The following is an 18,716-nucleotide window of genomic DNA, read 5'->3' as shown; positions in this document are numbered from 1 at the left end:
CAAAAAAGGAAACCCATTTTCAGAGATAGATTTCACAATTATTAAATATGTTTTAACTATAAATTTGATACTCGTGCCAAGAGTGAAATTTCATCTCTAATTTGAAACCAACAGGTTAGAAAATCGTTTACGCATGGCAGATAAAAAAACAATTAATACATAATAACAGAAACAATTTGCGCAAAAACTTATGAGTGAATCTGCATCCTCTCTCATTTCAGAGATCAGTGAGAGAATCTTAAAGAATACGAAGGAAGCTAATGAGCCAATCATTGAATTAGCACAGTTGTCGTATCACGAATCCATCTTGTCCAATTTTTCTGTGCAACTTGATTTTGACATTTGAAATTTTGAACTCGTCTTGCTCATTACTGCGTGAAGTGTTCGTCACTTATTAGGTATCAACATGTAGAGAAATAATTGAATTGTATCGTGATGCAAATGAAATATTATAATTAATTTGCCTTTGAAGAAAAATATGTCAGAATCCTGGTGTCCGTTTTTCTGGGACGAACTGTATAAAGGGCCTTGTGTACATGATGATCCCATTGCATTCCTGAGTTCAATGTTTTACATTGTACAATGCGTACTATGTCACTTGACACTTGAATTATGATTGATATATATGTTAGTGAAATGAAATGAAAATGGAAATGAAAATGAAAATGGAAATGAAATGAAAATAGAAAGGAAAATTAAATGATGGTGCTACATAATTTGGCAATTATCAGACTAAGTGATGATGAATCTCCTCTTTCACTTCTATTTTCTTCCAGCTGATATTCGTCTTCCATTCGTCATGGAGTCCTTCCTCCAAAACGGCATCTTCGTCCTCTTCAACCTTTTGACCGTCATCTACATCTTCCCCTGGTTTCTCGTGGGCGTGGTGGTAGTGGTCATCTTCTTTACCGGTCTCAACCGGTTCTATCGGCCCGGTCTGCGGAACATCAAAATGCTGGACAACACGCTTCGGTCTCCTTGGTTCTCACACGTTACCACAACGATGCACAGTCTCTCCACCATCCACGCCTACGAAAAGAGAGATGAGTTTATTCAAAAGTGAGAGCAAGTTTTTTTTTCTTGAAAATTATTTATTTTAGACATATCAGTTTTGCTCCTAAAGCCAAAGATACGAGAAGTAAAATGATTTTATTTGAAGTTCGGCATAATGCTAAGAATACAGACATCAGAGTAAATTCCAAGTCAGATTGAGTCACAGCCGATGATGATGTCATTATGATACGGTATGAATTCGCTTTTATTCCTATCGAAGGCTCAAACCAGACCTGAATTTTCAAGTTAGTATACATATATGTACATGTACCACTTCAGTACTTTGAAAGTCTCGAAGGTTGGAATGTTCATACAAAATGCTTTTACATTTTCTTTGAAATCGTATCGCAAAGGATTGTGATTGTGATTCCTTTCTTAACCCTTTGCGAGCTGATGTTGCAATCTTTCTATCGTAATAATTAGTTTTCTCCCCTACCTTCACATTAGATAAGGTAATAAAAGGCAATTTTCCTTGGATAACATCTGTATAATAATAAGTATCAATGGTGCAATATGGAAATCTTGAAATAAAGAAAATATTATGGAAACATTTGTCACCATTATCCCCCCAAATTAATTCAGTGTGCAAAGGGTTAAAACGTCATGCATTGTTGGATAGGTTTCTGGGATATTTACACCTTTAAGTATTTATTTTTTCGTGTAACTGCACTTCTTGTAATTTTCTCTTCCTTTTATCTTTATTTCATTGTAATTTTTCATTCTTTCCATATTAATATCTGGACTGATTCATTTCCTCACTAAATGCGAGTCATTTACACTAGTGATAATCCATTCCATTGCATTAGTATTGAATATCGCTTTCAAACTCTTGTACACCATCCAGGTTTGAGAAGCAATTGGACAAGCACTCCGTGCCCATGATGCTCTTCATGTTGGCCAATCGGTGGCTCGCGACTCGCTTTGACGTCATGACGAGCCTGCTGGGATGCCTGACAGCGACCTCTATTGTCCTCAGCCATGGCAGTATACCTCCCGGCCTAGCAGGACTGGCTCTAACCTTTACTATGCAGGTGAGAAATGCCTCAAAATTTCTTTGTTTAGATGAGCAAATTCTAATAATAATAATAATTATAGTAATAATACTAATAATACTACTAATAATGATGATGATGATTATAATGATAATAATGATGATAATGATAATAATAATAATAATAGTAATGATAATAATTATAATAATAATGATCTTCATGATGAAAATAATGATTATTCTAATAAATAATGAATAAGGATAAGTAATGAAAAAAAAAACAATAACCACAATGATATAAATGATAATGATGATAATGATTATAATAATGATAATAATAGCTGGATATAAAAAGCGCTTTTTGTCTGGGGATAAAAAGCACTGTTCAAGGAATTTCTTCCTACCAGGTACCCATTCACCATACCTGGGCTGAGTGCAGCACAATGTGGGTAAATTTCTTGCTGAAGGAAAACACGACATGGCTGGGAATCAAACCCACGTCCCTCAGATTGAAAGACAAGAGTCTTAACCACTAGACCACGACTAGTGACTATCATTCCTGCATTCATATTTTGTTCGTAATTCTTACATAGCTTTATTCATCCTCGATCTGTGGAGACTGTGCGCACATACATGCGGGCTGGAGTCTATTGAAAACATGTGTTAGAGCAAAATTATTCAGTTTCCAACAGGTCGAGAATAAATTTCTAATGGGCAATTGCATATATATAATAACCAACCTTTTTAAACATTCTACCCCATTTTCTCCATTCTTACATCATTTCATGAAATCCATGATTTTTATAGGCTGTTCAGCAATATAGCCATGGATACCAACATACCATACAAGTAACTTTTATGCAATGAGCCTCAGGTTTTTCTGTACTTGACCATACTTGGTCAATATGTTATGCATTTTCTCTTTCTTTATTCTTCAGTTCTTAGGTATATTCCAGTTCACGTTGAGATTGGCTGCTGAAGTCGAGGCTAGATTTACATCCGTTCAAAGAATAATTGATTACACAGTAAGTGCTTTATTATCAATTACTACGATGCTGTATATTACATTTAGGAGTGGCTTGGTGTTCAATTCAATTTAATTCAATTAATTTATTTCCTCTTTCAATCTTTTTACATTTACAATGTTAGTTCAGTATACATATTTACACAATACGAAATCAAAAGGGAAGGAGACCAAACCTTTTATAAGTACATTTTATGAATAAAAAATAATATAAAATAAAGAAATAAGCAATATATGTATAGAATGAATAAGAAATAAACAAATGAAAATAAATAATAATAAAAATAAATGATTCAGTATACTCTGTATACAGAAATCATAAAACGATTAAACATATACATAGAGGTATTGCTACATTTGTTGCGCACACAAGAATATATAATATACTTTTGAGACATTCGGTGTAGAAGATGTATATTTTGTAAAATCTTCATTGTTTTCTGACCAATAAAATTTTTTCAGATTAAAAAAGGAAAAAAAATTTTTGGCCAAAGAATTTCACATTAAAATTATTACATCTATTGGTTTTAGAATTATAAGATTATTTGACAAACAACAAGATCATTGTAGGAGGGGGATTTTTCATATAGTTTTTTTATTAGTATCATTCCCATGTGTGAAATATTTGGCTTACTGTAAAAGTGGAAATATTCGCGGTGTGAAAATTTTCGCGCATTTCGCGGCAAGATCGGCTAGCGCGAATTTATGAGCATCTATTTTAATGCAAGTTTTGAACCGCGGTTCAATTGAGTGTATCGTTTTGGCAAAGAGATTGCACAATTTATCTGAAGAGGGCGGCATTTACGCAAGCAAGCTTGAGCTAAAAATATCATGTGCATCGCGAGAATTTGTTCTGTAAAAAGCAATGCGATAATTTTTTAACAGTCGCTGATCGGTATTTGAATTATGATTTTGGTTGAAATATAAATTGCTTTTGCTGTTTGATTGGTGAGTGTTTAGATCTATTTAGTTTTTGAGAAGACGTTGGGTCAATCGCCGTGTTTGATTGATCCCATGCACTTCGAATAGCCGTAGTTCCCCCGATCCTTACCCGGTGCTCGGCCGTCAATACCAGGCCAGCAGCTAGCAGCCTAGCAGCGCCTCCGTTTTGCCTTTCCCGATGTCCGCCCCACAAAGAAAAGTTGCGCTAAATATCACAAAGCTCATGATTAGATCAAAACAATGTTGAATTATGCCGCCCTAGAGCTAAAATTATGATCAGAAAATACAATTTCGTTGCTGAAATTTTAATTAAAACCATTCTGAGATGGCAAGAAACCCGCGAAAATGTTTGAAGCCGCCCAAGCGCGAAAAATTAATCCCGTGAAAATAACAGCGTTTACAGTATGCAGTATACAGGATCGGGAATCGATGAATATGAAATCTTCCATGTAACTCTTAACATCGCCAATAGTTATAGTAATCAGAATAATACTGAATATACAGAAAGTGAACTATGCATCTTTATGCTGACGGAAGCAGCACATCATTGCTTGGCTGTTTAAAACCTTGCATCGAAAAGTTTAAAAAAGACATCTTGAGCAGCTCAGAAACAAGCTTGATTTCAAAGTTACCTGTAAAACATAGAGTGACAATTTCCTCTCTCATAGAAAGAGTATTGCAGAAATTAGGAGACTGCTATCAGACAATATTTTTATGAAGTTGCTACCATTGCAATGAGTTTTATTTTGAGATATGATGATTTACCAGCCCGGCGACCTCATTCATTTTAACAGAAATTACCAAGAGAAGTGGCCCCTACCATCGCAGGACAAGAGCCCCCTGAGAACTGGCCGGACCATGGTCGTATCACATTCCGAAGGGTAAAGTTACGCTACCGTGACAACTTACCCCTGGTGCTGAAAGGCGTGACGTTTTACGTGAAGCCGCGAGAGAAGATCGGCATTGTGGGAAGGACGGGCTCGGGTAAGAGTGATTACTGGCCGGAGGATTATTATGGGATGGCAGGGTCAAACCTTTTATTCGTCAAAGTTCATTGTTCAGGGGATTGAAAAACCATGACTGCCATTATACTGATGGGATAGTCTGCCTTCCGATGTTACCTACATTGTAGATAGATCCTTGTGATTTGATTGGTTGTTTGATATTGCTCATTCAGCCCATTTTGCAATGACTTCATCAACCGTGCAATTTTGGATCCATTCATCGTGCAATTTAGGATCCATACAATATTGTCCATTGCACTCGCTCACCAAGACTGCAGCTGCAGGCACCAGCAGTGCGCATGTTGTAATGACGTTACAATCAACAGACCGAACTCGCACTGCAGGAGCATGTTTTGCATCAAAATTTATGAATTTCATATGGAAAAAAAATCATTTTCTAGACACCTCATTGAATGGATCATTTCATCTTTCACCTCATGAAGTATTCTGTCCATTGCTCTCATAAACATTCATTATTTGTATACTGATGATCGTTTAAGACTGATCAAACCTACAAAATATGATCATTTTAGGAGTCTAATGAGCTATTATATTGTAGAACTCTTGTTCTTTGACTCAGTATTTGTGATCATATTAAACAAGATTCTCTTTTGATAGACACACTCTACATGTAATTATATTCTCAAATTCCATCTCTTATCTTTTCAAGTACTTAATGTTTACTTAAGATGTATATATTTGATATTTTTACATGGCTCTTCATAAATATAAGTTTTGATTACCGTAACGGTCTATTAACCGCACCTTTTCCTTTTGGAGATAAAAGCAAAAGTCGGGGGTGTGGTTTATCCATGGTGATAGGTCCAAGCCAGACTTAGCCTGAAAGAAAAAGTCTATTTCCCCGTGAACGAAGGTTAAAGGTATCATTATTTTCCAGGCAAGTCGTCTCTTGTTCTTGCGTTTTACCCCCTCGCTGAGCCATCTAAAGGAAACATATAGAAAGGAAAGATATCTGTAAAATGGGAAAAAGAGATCTTGGATCAAATACTTAATTTTATTTCATTATCCTATTTTTAGATTTTGACAAAGCACTTAATAAATATATGTTCCAAATTATGATTTTTCAGGCAAGTCATTCCTTGGTGTTGCACTCTACCGCCTTGCCGAGCCATGTTGAGGAAGCATGTTTATAGATAAGAGAGATATCTGTAAAATGGGAAAAAGAGATCTTGGATCAAATACTTAATTTTATTTGATTTTGACAAGACACTTCATTGTGGAGTGTTGTGGCCCAGTGGATTAGTCTTCGGACTTTAAAAAAAAACAGAGGGTCGTGGGTTCGAATCCCAGCCATGGCGTAATTTCCTTCAGCAAGAAACTGATCCAAAATGTGCTGTACTCAACCCAGGTGAGGTAAATGGGTAGCGGTAGGAAGTAACTCCTTAAAAAGCTGTGTGCGCTATGAACGCCTAGCTTAGCCGGGTAGAATAGGAGTGCCTTGAGCACCTAACAAGGTGGATATGTGCGCAATATAAATAACCTATATTATTATTATTATAAATATATACTCTGATTATTATTACTTTTCAGGGAAGTCATCCCTTGGTGTTGCTCTTTACCGCCTCGCCGAGCCGTGCGGAGGGAGCATGTTTATAGATAAGAGAGATATCTGTAAGATGGGGCTACGAGATCTCAGATCAAAGATCTCCATCATACCGCAAGATCCAGTGCTGTTTATAGGAACTGTCAGGTAAAAAACCCAGATATATTTCTACTTTGTACAGATTCATCTAGATGTGTCACCACAGTAATTAAATGTATTGAGATTAAATTATTAAAGCATATCAAGCCGTAGAATCATGATTCTTGGTTGAGAAGACAATTTGCATTGCCTTTGTTGTAAACATCATTTTTTTGAGCAATTTTTTATCTGATGTGCACTTACAAAATTTTGGGTAAGTTTGGAACTGTGCACCCCGGCAATCGTAACTCTTTGTAAGAGTTCCGTCTTACAAAAATTTACAATTGATCCGATGAATCTCAACAAAATGAAAATCCATTAATGTCATAGTTTGAAAAGGAATTTTGCATAAATCCCTTTGGTACAAACAAAGAGGAGCAAAACAAACAAAGAAATGATGAATATATTAATAAACATCATATTTACAAATTGTTTTGAGCAAATATGTATGCTAGATGTTGATGTTGCTGGCTGTCCATAGTTGTGGTTGATGGGATTAATCCCAACTCTTTGCAAGATGGGGCCTATATATTTTTTTGTTCTATTTCCTTCAACTATCAAGGTACAACTTGGATCCATTTGATGAACATTCAGATGAGAGTATATGGAGAGCTTTGGAGAGGACTCATATGAAGGATACGGTACGTGTCATATTATTTCATGCATTGCAGGTGTGAGCCCCTATAGAATGTTCTGATACACAAACAGCATCGTTTCAAATTTATGATGATCGTAATGATGATTATATAATATTAACTGGCCTTGATGGGAACGTCAAATATATTGCCTGCAATAGAATCACTCTTGGCAGAGTAGTGTCCTCTGCAAGCTTGCTGGAATCACTTCCGTTGTTTCCAGTGAGGCTTCGGTGTTTCTGATCATGGTCATCAGCGTGGATAGGTGTTTTCACATGGTGCTGCCTTTCAAACCCGAATTCCACCTGTCACTCCGCGGTGCCCGGTTGGTCGGACTGGTTATCTGGGTAACTGCAGCCTTTCTTGGTATTCTCCTAACTCTCATCTCGTCTTTCGTCGAGGGTCAGTTCTATGGTCAATCCGGAGTCTGTCTGGCTTTGCCGTTGACTGTTGATCGTCCTGCAGGATGGCATTACTCCATCTCCTTGTTCATCGTTCTCAACTTCACCGCAAGAATAAGGTTCTATTGTGTCATGCTTACATGTTTATCAGTGGTTCTGAGCTTAACAATTGTGATTATACGGCCGCGTATCCAGCGATGTCTTCTTTTCATTGACATATAGGACATACGTTTTTGTTGCGTTCAACATTATGACGCTCATCTCTTTCTATTCGTCCTCAGATGCCCGGATGTAAGACTATGTAAAATACATAGGTATAATTGTATCTCATGTATCAACATATTCCAGTGCACTGTGATACACCAAAGCTCCTTGGGGTGAAAATTACTGAGACTTGTTCCTTTTTTTTTTTACTTTCTTATACAGATATCCAAACTAGACCAACAGCTTATGGCTCCAGTGATTGAGAATGGTGAAAATTTCTCAGTTGGAGAAAGACAACTCATGTGCATGGCAAGAGCTCTTCTTAGAAATAGTAAGGTAAGCTGAGAAGTGATTAGTCACCAGTCTCTCTCATGTCTATGGAATTAGTTTTGCTTAGAAATCCTAAGGTGAGCAAAGAAATGGTCATTTATGTACCAGTCTTTCTTAGTAGGAGAAAGACAACTCATGTGCATTGCAAGAGTTCTTCTTAAAAATAGGATGGTAAGCAAAAAATGATCATTTACTAGTCTCCTTTGAGAAAGACAACTCTTGCATACATGTAGAGCATAAGTTTAAGCAGTGAACCTATTATCAGAAGGATGACACCCCCTCCCCCCACCCTCACTTGGATAACATAACATCGTGTGTCTACAACAGATAGATTGCTTTCATACAGGCTTGTATTCTGAATCCGAGTTTGATTTAAAGGTTGGTCTGGAGTAACTATGGAAAGCCAATTGCCACATAAATCTCTCAGAGTAGAGGTTCTATGCATCAGTTCATTTGACACTCAAATCTTTCTTAATTGTCTGGGAAGGATGAATAAGATAGCTGTCTTCATCAGTAAAGAATCGGAAAAGAGCACAGTAAACATAAGAAATATACAATGTAAGCTAAATTTTGGACATGATTGCCTTCCCATAATTTTAGCACAGAGTTAGACCATGGTCTAAGTTAAACCTGACTTCAGAATATCTTGCAGTAATTTATATACAAAGGACAATCATAAAAGTCATAAGGAATAATAAAGAATAGGTATAAAAATATGTATTTTAAGATCTTTTACATAATTATTTTAGAGGCAGTCTGAGCTGAAATGTAAAAAACAAGAACAAAGAAACTGATGAATGTCCGTGAACCATAGTGATTTCTTTACTGGGGTACATATGTTCTTACTAGCTCCTCGTCCTCCAGTTAAACAGAACTGTATTTTTATTTTGCTCATTTTTTCTACCGTAGATCCTGTTTTTAGACGAAGCTACAGCAGCTATCGACAGTGAGACGGACACTCTCATCCAAGCTACCATAAGGGAAGCCTTCCGTGACTGCACTATGCTCACCATAGCGCATCGTCTCAACACCATTGTTGATTCGCATCGCATACTCGTCATGGACGACGGAAAGGTAGGACTGTGGTGATGATGACCATGAGGAGGAGGATGATATTCAAGTCATGAAGATTGTTATTCATTCAGTTTGAGTTTTCTTAATTCATCATAAGAAAAATCTGCTCTAATGATCATAAGGAGGGCAAATACTGGTGGTAGTGATGATGATGGTGATGACGATGATGATGATGATGATGTTGATGATGTTGATGATGTTGATGATGTTGATGATGATGTTGATGATGATGATGATGCTGATGATGATGATAATGGTAATGATTATGATGATGGTGATGATGATGATGACGGTGATGATGATGATGTTGATGATGATGATGACGGTGATGATGGTGATGACGATGATGATGATAATGATCAGAATAATTTTGCTTTACAAATTTGAATAGAATTTTTGGTCATAAGAGAAAAGCTCTCAAATAAGTAATGTACAATGCAATGTAAAAAATTTGCTTTACAAAAGACTTTATGCATAGCAGTCTTTCAAAAATGTGGAGTAAATTGCGATGTGATACCAGGAAAATTATTCCCTGATGATGGTGATGGTGAAAGCTTACCCAAAACAGGTAAATTTCTTGATTAGAGAAAAAAAAATGCTCTCATCTAAGTCATTTTTATTATTTCTTCCAGATTGCCGAGTTTGATCGTCCTAGTGCTCTGATGAACAAACCAAACTCTATATTCAAATCGATGATGGAGGCCGTCGCTGCTCAGAAAGAACTCGCCGAGGTGTTTGGTTCAGCAAATAGCCTTCAAGTGCCTTCCCCCTTCTAGCATTTTCGTGTGTGCATCAAAAATGAATACCATTCCATAGCAGTGGTCGAACAGTGAGGTGATCCATACAGGTGGAGATTTGTCTGCAGCGCATTGTATCTGTAAAGGCATGGTGATCTATCAATTATCTTTCGCTTTGTGAATTACGTAGAAAGTTGACATCCTGATGGAGCCGGTGATGGATGGGAATGCTGCTCAGAAGAACTTGCTGAAGGTGTTCGGTTCATCAAAAAGCCTTCAAGATCTTTCTCCAGTCTAGCGTCTGTATGTAAATTGTGAATGAATCCCATATCAGTGGCGGATCAGCTGGATTAGTGTTTGCAGCATATTATACCTGCAAGTGGATTGGTTTGTATTGGGTGATTTCAAGTAGGGTGTTGGTGTCGGAAGCACAATTTTTGATTGCGTTTCCGAGCTCTAAAGCTTATTCTGAGTTTACACAAATAATCCAGATCAAAATATTGAAAGATCAACACCAAGTGGATGACTTTTCAGGAGCATCTTCATTTTATGATTTGTGTTGTGCTCGTGTTAAAATTGACCAAACACCAACACCAAAAAGTTAACTCTGAACGTGTAATCACCTAATGTCTGTACAGTGCATATAAAAAAAAAACGGGACAGATTTGAAAAGTCTTACATTTTTTTGTTTCAAATTATGATCTCTATATTTTGGTGTTGATGGGTGCTCTGAAGTCTGATCCTTCAAATGCCATTAAAATAATTTAATTTAGTTCATGCTTGAGTGAACACGGAATGTTTTTGTCTGGGGTTGAGAAAGGAGGCTTGCGCCAAAATGGCATAAAATGATAATATGATGGTTGGACTTCTTGCTAATCAGCAGACTTCCTCTTAACCTTTTCATTATCTTAGCCATAATTTTCGAAGTATGTGCTCAAAATTAATTTCCAAATAAACTTATTTGCTTGAATAGTTCTGTTGTTCCTTTTTAATACCGAAGGGTTGGGGCTTTGGGTGCTCCTCCCAAAACAATAAATAAAAAAAATCATGACCATATTGTGTTAAATTCACAAAATTTTAAAAAAGTTGAAATGTTTGCTTGATGGCTTCACAACTTTTTAGTACATTTTACCCGATCTGCCATATCTTGCTCCTTCAAACTTGACTCAATACATCATTGCCATTGAAAGACATGAATCCTTTCCTATTTGTTATGTCAAGCACATAAACTTGGTGAAGGATTCCATAACCCCTTGAAAATAGGATTGAATCATGTCTTTTATAGGTACCATAACATAATTTGTTTCACATAATAAAAGGATTTGAATACATGTAATTACAAATTCTCCCAATTAATAATGCAAATCTTCTTACTTGGCATGACAAAAAGTCTTGTTTTCTAACTTATGAAGGAAAATTCAAAGGTAAAAGAAGTTTAAATGAAAAAAAGTAATTCAGGTAAATAAATAAATTTGTAAACGAAATTTGACAGCATAATTCGAAAATTACGGCAAAGACAGTAACAATATTAAGAGGAAGTCTGCTGATTAGCCAACAGTCTAATCGTCAAATTTCTCATTTCTGCCATTTTGGCGCAAGCCTCTTTTTGAACCCCTCCCGACAAAAACGTCCCATGTTTGCTCAAGCATGAACAAAATTCATCTTTTGTAATGCCATTTCAATGATAACATCTCAGAGCATCTATTAACATCAAAATATAGACACAATAATTTGAAACAAATGTTTTATACACTTTTCAAAACTGTCCCTTTTTTTATACGCACTGTAGTATCACAACACCTTGTCTATCGGTTTGATATTGCTACCGGAAAATGCTTGCTGAGGAATTATAGTGACCACATTCCATAGACGTGGTTATCATTATTGCAATGGTACAATTATTCAGAAGAAATTCAGATTTACAGGTGTAACATCAAAAATTGTCTTAAAGAAGAATGTACATGTACTGGGTAGCATTTTCATGTTGAAAGTATGACCAATTGGTGCAATTTTTTTTTGTGTGTGTGTATTCTTAAAGAGAGAAGTTTATGATAATTTGGTTTAAAAACATTTCTCTTCAATTCTTATTAATTTCCTTTATAATTTCGTAAAGAGCTTCTTGAGCACTCTACAGAGTGGAATTGGCGCGATATAAGTCTGATTATTATTATCTATTAATGATCATTCAAGATTTGAAAGAATGAAAAATGTAACTCAATTTCGATGAGGGAAAGGTTGTGTTCATAGATGGTGCGTACAGATAATGGTAGATAGAATAACTATTTTAACAGTAAAATTATGGTAATGTTGATACAGTAACAGAAAATGGGTCATCATTTCCGTGCCTTTGATGCCAATACCTGACGTGAGTGTATGATATATTTCTCAATGATTATGAGGAATTTTGGAACTTGACAAAAATTTCTGTGCCTTGTCATAATTTTTTTTAATCTAACTCTTCAAAATAAAGTTATGTGTACTTCAATGTTGAAGGTGGATGCTACTGCTTTTAAATAATTTGAGTGAGGACCATTCTAACATTTACAATGTTAGTGGACACAATTATGAAAATTGTAATTTTTTGTGTAATTAACATTTGTACATGTATATTACATGTATCTATTTATGGAAATATCTTCTATGTAGGCATGAATATATCAATAGTGTTTGTATGACATTCTGTAACTCCTCCAAAGATAATCGTGTAAATTTACTTTGCTTTTTCACTCTCAACGTTTGAAAAGTGAGAACATGTTTAGTCTTGTGTGAACAATCTTTAATATCTTTATGACATGTTTTACTACTATTACATATTACTGTCACTCGTGGAGGTGATATGGTGTACTGACGTTTGTCTCATAATCAGAGGATCGCGGGTTCAAATCCTCCAGTGTCATCTTTCTTGGCAAGAAATTCATCCTTATTGTGCTGCACTCATCCCAGGTGAGGTTAACCTGGCTGGTATTTATTCCCTGAAATGCAGTGCGCGTAAGCTCTGCCAAATAATTATACTTGCTTATATAGCGCTTAACACTTTCTTTGTCAGAAGTCTCTAAGCGCTCTACAGTATATGCAGCATAATTACCCTGGCTCTGCTAAAGTTAGGGTAATTATGCTGCATTTCTGTACATGTGCTTAGATACTTCTGACAAATGAGTGTTAGGTGCCATGCAAGCAAATTTACTTATCATTTTATCATGCACTGTACATTTATGTAGTTAGTGAGGCTTTCCAATGTTTTACTCTCACAGATACATGTTTTTCTATTTCTGTATGGTGTTACATCTGCTGCATTTTAAATCAAAATTATGTAGAAATCTGTGGATCTAGTTTCAAATAAAAGGGGAAAAAATGTGAAAAGTATTCATATGAAAATATCCCTATGCAGATTTGACTGTTGGTAGTGTGTAGTTAGAGGTGTTGTGACACAGTGGACAAGTCTCTGGACAAGGTCCTGGGTTCAAATCCTGCTGTCACACTCGTGTCCTTTGGCAAGGCGTTTATCTACATTTGCCACTCTTCACCCAGGTGTAGTAACTGGGTACCCGGTAGGAAGGAATTCCTTGAATGCTCGAGTGTCGATCAGGGTAGCCATGCTAAAGCATAGGTAATAGTATGAAGTGCTTAGAAACATTGAATTAAGTGCTATACATGTATAAACGTTGCATATTATTGTTAGTATTATTATTAATTATTGGTACTTACACAAATGGGGTGTACACACGGTATCTTAAAAAGAATGGTGTATTTTTGGGTTGGTTTAGTTGCCTTTTGTAAAGTAAAAAAAGGCCTTTCTTACAGTGAGCAGAATGTTTTTTTAATATGGTATTTTCTGTGTTTTTTTTCTCGCTAATCTTAAACCCCCCCGGCCCACCTTGCAATATTAAACTCATCAAGTTGAAATCCTTGTACAAAAACATATTGTAAAGTTATAGTTACTGGTACCGATAACTTAAAATTTGAATCAACTCTTTCTGTTTCGATGCTGCATTCCTGATCAGAAATATAAACACCACTGAGAATAAGTTTAAATTCTGTAATGTTATTTTGATAATAAACTTACATCATCAGCAATTCTATGAAATTAACTCTTACTCTTATTGATATTAGCAGTGCAATAGTTTCCATGTACATTATGTTCACAAAGGGTTTATTTTTGGAGTTAAAAGTTAACAATGGCTGAATTCCGTGACACCTCTTTTGAAATAATTTGTAATAAGTTATTTAAAGCTGAATATAACTCACATTTTGTGCCATACACCTTGCTGTAAAGATCTGGACCTTTCCTGAAATATCTTGTATTTTTACTGCCGCATACTTTTTAGGGGGGGGGTGATATTTATCCCATCTTATCTGGGGATCATATTCACAATATGTTAAGCGTAACATTTGTAAACTTTATCTTCTTATATATTGGTTCATGATCATGGCTTATTTTTGAATCAGTGAATGTAAGCTGAGATTTATAATTCATTTGCTGTTAGACATTGAACGTGTTTGTGTTAAAAGTTAGTTGATTGCATAGTTATCTGCTAAAATGTCATTGATGTCATTTGTAAACTTCTTTGACTGTGTTTTTGTTGTGCTACAATGTTCCTATATGGGGATCATAAACCTTTTAATTGAATTATTATTATCATTATTACTATCTTCATCATTTTATTAAAGTCATGAAAGTACTGTATTTTTGCAATTATTTTACTTTATATCTTTTATTCATGTCTTTCATTTCATGATTGTGGAATTATGAATCTCATTTTGCAATAGAGATGCCATACAGCTCATTGTCATTATTATTTTTATTTTTGTTCTGATCCTCGATATTTGTTTTACATCACATTATTCTTATCCTCAAAATTTTGGTTTGGTATTTCACATTATTAGTCTTGATTTTTGGGGTTTTATATATTTCAAATTATCGTTAGTCTTGATTTTTTTGGTTTTATATTTCACATTATGGTTCATCTTGATTTTTTTGGTTTTTAGCTCATCCGGCCCGAAGGGCAAGATGAGCTTATGCCGTGGAGTGGCGTCTGTCGTCCGTCCACAATTTCAAAATTCTATTTCTTTGCCATTTCATGTCCGATTTCAATTCTGTTTGCTTTATATATTAGCACTAGGTGGGGGATTCAAAACTTCTACACAGAATTTTGAAATTCATTAAATATGCTAATTTATGCACATTTTTCAAAATTCACAAAAAATGCTTCTTTATTTGTTGACCGATTTTGAATTTTTTGCTTCCATCTGGTAAAGCTTCATGAAGTTCACCAAACTTCTACACAGAATTTTGAAATTTTGACCAGAACAATTTTTATGCTAATTTATGCAAATACTTACAAATTCACATAAAATGCTTCTTCTTTATTTGTTGACCGATTTTGATTTTTTTCTTCCATCTGGTAGAGCTTTATGAGGTTCACCAAACGTCTACACAGAATTCAAAATTTTGACTAGAACAATTTTTATGCTAATTTATGCCAAATTTATTCAGAAATCACAAAAAATGTTTTTCTTCTTCATTTGTTGATCAATTTCAATTTTGTTTGCTTAATATGATAGCTCGAGGTGGTGATACAAAATTTCAACACAGAATTTGAAATTCATTAAATATGCAAATTTATTCATACATTTAAAAACTCACAAAAATTACTTATTTGTTGATTGATTTTCATTATTTTTGTTCCATCTGAGAGCTACATGAGGTTCACCAAGGGTCTACACAGAGTTAAGAAATTTTGATTTGAAAGTTATTTATGCTTAATTTATATGAAATTTATTCATAGATCACAAAAAATGCTTCTATGTCATTTCTTCATCAATGTCAATTCTATATCCTCAATTTATGTCACCAATATACATGTAATTCACTACAGTGTCAACTGGGCTGAAATTAAATTTGTGTTGAATTTCGTTGCGAGATGCCGGATGAGCTCCACATCATTGATGTGCTAGTTTATATTTCACATTATGGTTAGTCTTAATATTGTGGTTTTATATGTTACATTCATTATTCACGATAGGTTTGGTTTATCTGTCACATTTTAATTAGTCTTTATAAATCGGGGGAAGGGGGGGGGGGGTTCACCATAAAAAAAAGCTTTCCTTCTGTTTAGTTGAAAAGTAACAATGGGAGGAATGGCATTTAGTGTCCCCACTTCTGATTTATATTTTCTTTAAAAGAAAAATCATACATTTCCTAAAATTCTACACTATTTCTTAAAAAGTATTTATAAAGGGACATGGTTTGGATATGGTAGTCTATATTGCTTCATTGTTGTTGTTTTTTTGGTAATATATTACCAAGAATGAGAAAGCAAAAATAATTTTCATCTCTGAAGAGATCATTCTGCCAGAGTTTGGGACTGTAAAGAAATAAATATTTGCTAATTTTTTTTTTCAACAAAATATGAAAATTTACTGAAAAATAGGGGCTTAGAGTCCCCAGTGGTTTAATGAAATAAAAAAAAATGTGTGTGAGAGTTACTATAAAGTATTTAGCCATTCTTTAAAACTTTTCTTGAAAAAGTTTTATATCTTGGATATTTCCCAGAAAAGTTAGAAATCTTGTATGAGTCTTAGGCTGAGTTAAAAGTTTAATGTCTTACTTATTTGGACTGTGCACAAAAATTAACAGTATTTTACTCCTGTAAAGTGTACCGTTTTCAAGAAAAAGAAAATTATGTGAAGCATTGTGTAATGTATTGTCAAAAAAATTGTAAATGAACTGCCGACTTCTATTCAGAAAAATTGTTTTCTATATGTATAACATAAAACCTCAGCAGTTGATCATGGTTTGATTTGTTTATGATTAATCATACACAGTAATCAATGTGATTAATCCTAGAAGTCGGCTTTATAATCAAACGCAGAGCTCCTTATTAAAGGGCCCTTGAATGAGTTTGTTATTTAAAGATAATCAAGGATGATAATTGCTTATTGATATTGTCTGTCTCGTTCCCATGGGAATAAGAGTGGTATACTGTTTTTGCTGAAAAAATATGATTTTTATTTTATGAATAGGACATATGCCTGGTGTAGAACGACAAAAATGCAGTATAAATAGTAGAGTAATCAATAGGAATGCATGTTTATGTCGTTTTTGTTATGTGATTGACTTGTGCACTTGTTGTATATATTGTTCAAATGATTTGAAAAACCCATTGCATGATAATACAAATTGAATAAAAATACTTGCAAAACGAAGTATATTAATTTTTTTTTATGAAGTGTAATTCAAGGTTCTGGAACATTGGATATTTGGAGAAAGAAGAGAGAAAGCGAGACCGAAAGTCACAGAACAAGAACAGGGGCGGATCCAGGATTTTCCAAAAGGGGGGGACATTTTTCTGAGGAAAAATTTTGACAAGCAAAAAAAAAAGTGGTCTTCACTTCGAAAAGGGGGAGGGGCACTATTCTGTTTTAATGGCATTTTTACATTACAAATTTTAATTTTGCTTCTCAAAAGGGGTGGGCACGGGCCGGCTGTGCCCGTGCCCCCCCCCTTTGGATCCGCCAGTGACAGAGGGAGGGAAGGGGAGAGAGAGAGAGAGTGAGGAAGCGAGAGCACATAGGAGGTTTATAAGTTACAGAGGGAGAGAGGCCAATTTTTATCGAGCTTGATGGTTTCCAAAGTTCCGAACCTTTTTCTGCAGGCAGTGAAAAAGTTTACAATTTGCAAACCGCTCACCCTACCTTGCATTTGTCAACCTTGATGTCCGAGCAAGGTTCGCAAATGTGTAAACCTTGGCTGTGACATCAAGGTTTCCAAACCTGCAAACCTCTCTTCACCGTGAAGGTTTCCAAATAATTACATTCATGTAAATTTAGCAGCGTCTATCTCACTCGAGACAGAAAAACACAGGAGTCGTCTGCTTTTTTTTCCTTCTTTCTTTTTTACTTGAATAATTTCCTTTTTTTCCAAAAGAGATATACATAATATTAATAACCACCAGTGGCGGACCGTGACCCGGAGGAGACAAAGCATTGGAGGGGCTTCGCATTTATCTCGAAGAATTCACTGCCTCTCCAATGCTTTGTCTCCTCCGGGTCACGGTCCGCCACTGATAACCAAAATATTGTAATGCCGAAAAGGTTTTATTTTCTTGAAAAGGTTTTGGAGTTTCAAACCTAATATAAACGTAAACTTCCCGAGTACAGTTTTCCCACTTTTACTGTAGGCCTATAAAGTTTAACTGAATAAATAAAATAAAGGGCCTATACCATAACTAGTAATTTTGTTACATGCATATGATTAAAAAAGACAATTGGTATTGAACATATTTTTAAAAAGTATTTGATGAGATTCAATGTTGAGAATAATAACACATACCTCATAGATATACCACCGTCTGCTTATGCTTTTCTAAAGGTACTTGGATATTATTACCATGGTTTAAGCTCGACAATCCTTTTACAGCACACAAGCATTTTAGGGAATAAATTCTTGCCAGGTTGCCATTTATCTTACCTTAATTGAATGAACGCAGCACGATGCTGATCGATTTCTAGCTAAACAACATGTCGTGGCTGCATGCCGGGAATTCGAACCCAAAATTCTCTGTTTCAAAGTCCAGGAGACTGATCCACTGGGCCACACTATTCCACAGATCATATATA

At 35.2% G+C, this 18,716-nt stretch overlaps 1 protein-coding gene across 2 annotated transcripts in view; it reads left to right on the top strand.

Annotated features, from left to right (window-relative positions):
- Positions 1–10,727, top strand: part of LOC121429687 (multidrug resistance-associated protein 5-like) — a 66,365-nt gene extending 55,638 nt beyond the window's left edge. For both annotated transcript variants that reach the window (XM_041626849.1, XM_041626848.1), the window contains exons 20-28: positions 777–1,059; positions 1,898–2,084; positions 2,983–3,069; positions 4,805–4,994; positions 6,566–6,725; positions 7,279–7,357; positions 8,179–8,292; positions 9,196–9,360; positions 9,993–10,727. In XM_041626849.1, coding sequence (XP_041482783.1) covers positions 777–1,059; positions 1,898–2,084; positions 2,983–3,069; positions 4,805–4,994; positions 6,566–6,725; positions 7,279–7,357; positions 8,179–8,292; positions 9,196–9,360; positions 9,993–10,136 — 1,409 coding nt within the window. In that variant the 3' untranslated portion in view covers positions 10,137–10,727. The remainder of the gene's footprint in view (positions 1–776; positions 1,060–1,897; positions 2,085–2,982; positions 3,070–4,804; positions 4,995–6,565; positions 6,726–7,278; positions 7,358–8,178; positions 8,293–9,195; positions 9,361–9,992) is intronic.
- Positions 10,728–18,716: the final 7,989 nt, after the last annotated feature.

Source organism: Lytechinus variegatus, chromosome 16 (assembly GCF_018143015.1).
Source record: "Lytechinus variegatus isolate NC3 chromosome 16, Lvar_3.0, whole genome shotgun sequence".
In the NCBI taxonomy this organism is placed as follows: Eukaryota; Metazoa; Echinodermata; class Echinoidea; order Temnopleuroida; family Toxopneustidae; genus Lytechinus; species Lytechinus variegatus.
Note: the sequence above shows the minus strand (reverse complement) of the source record. Positions and strands in the feature narration are given on the sequence as shown.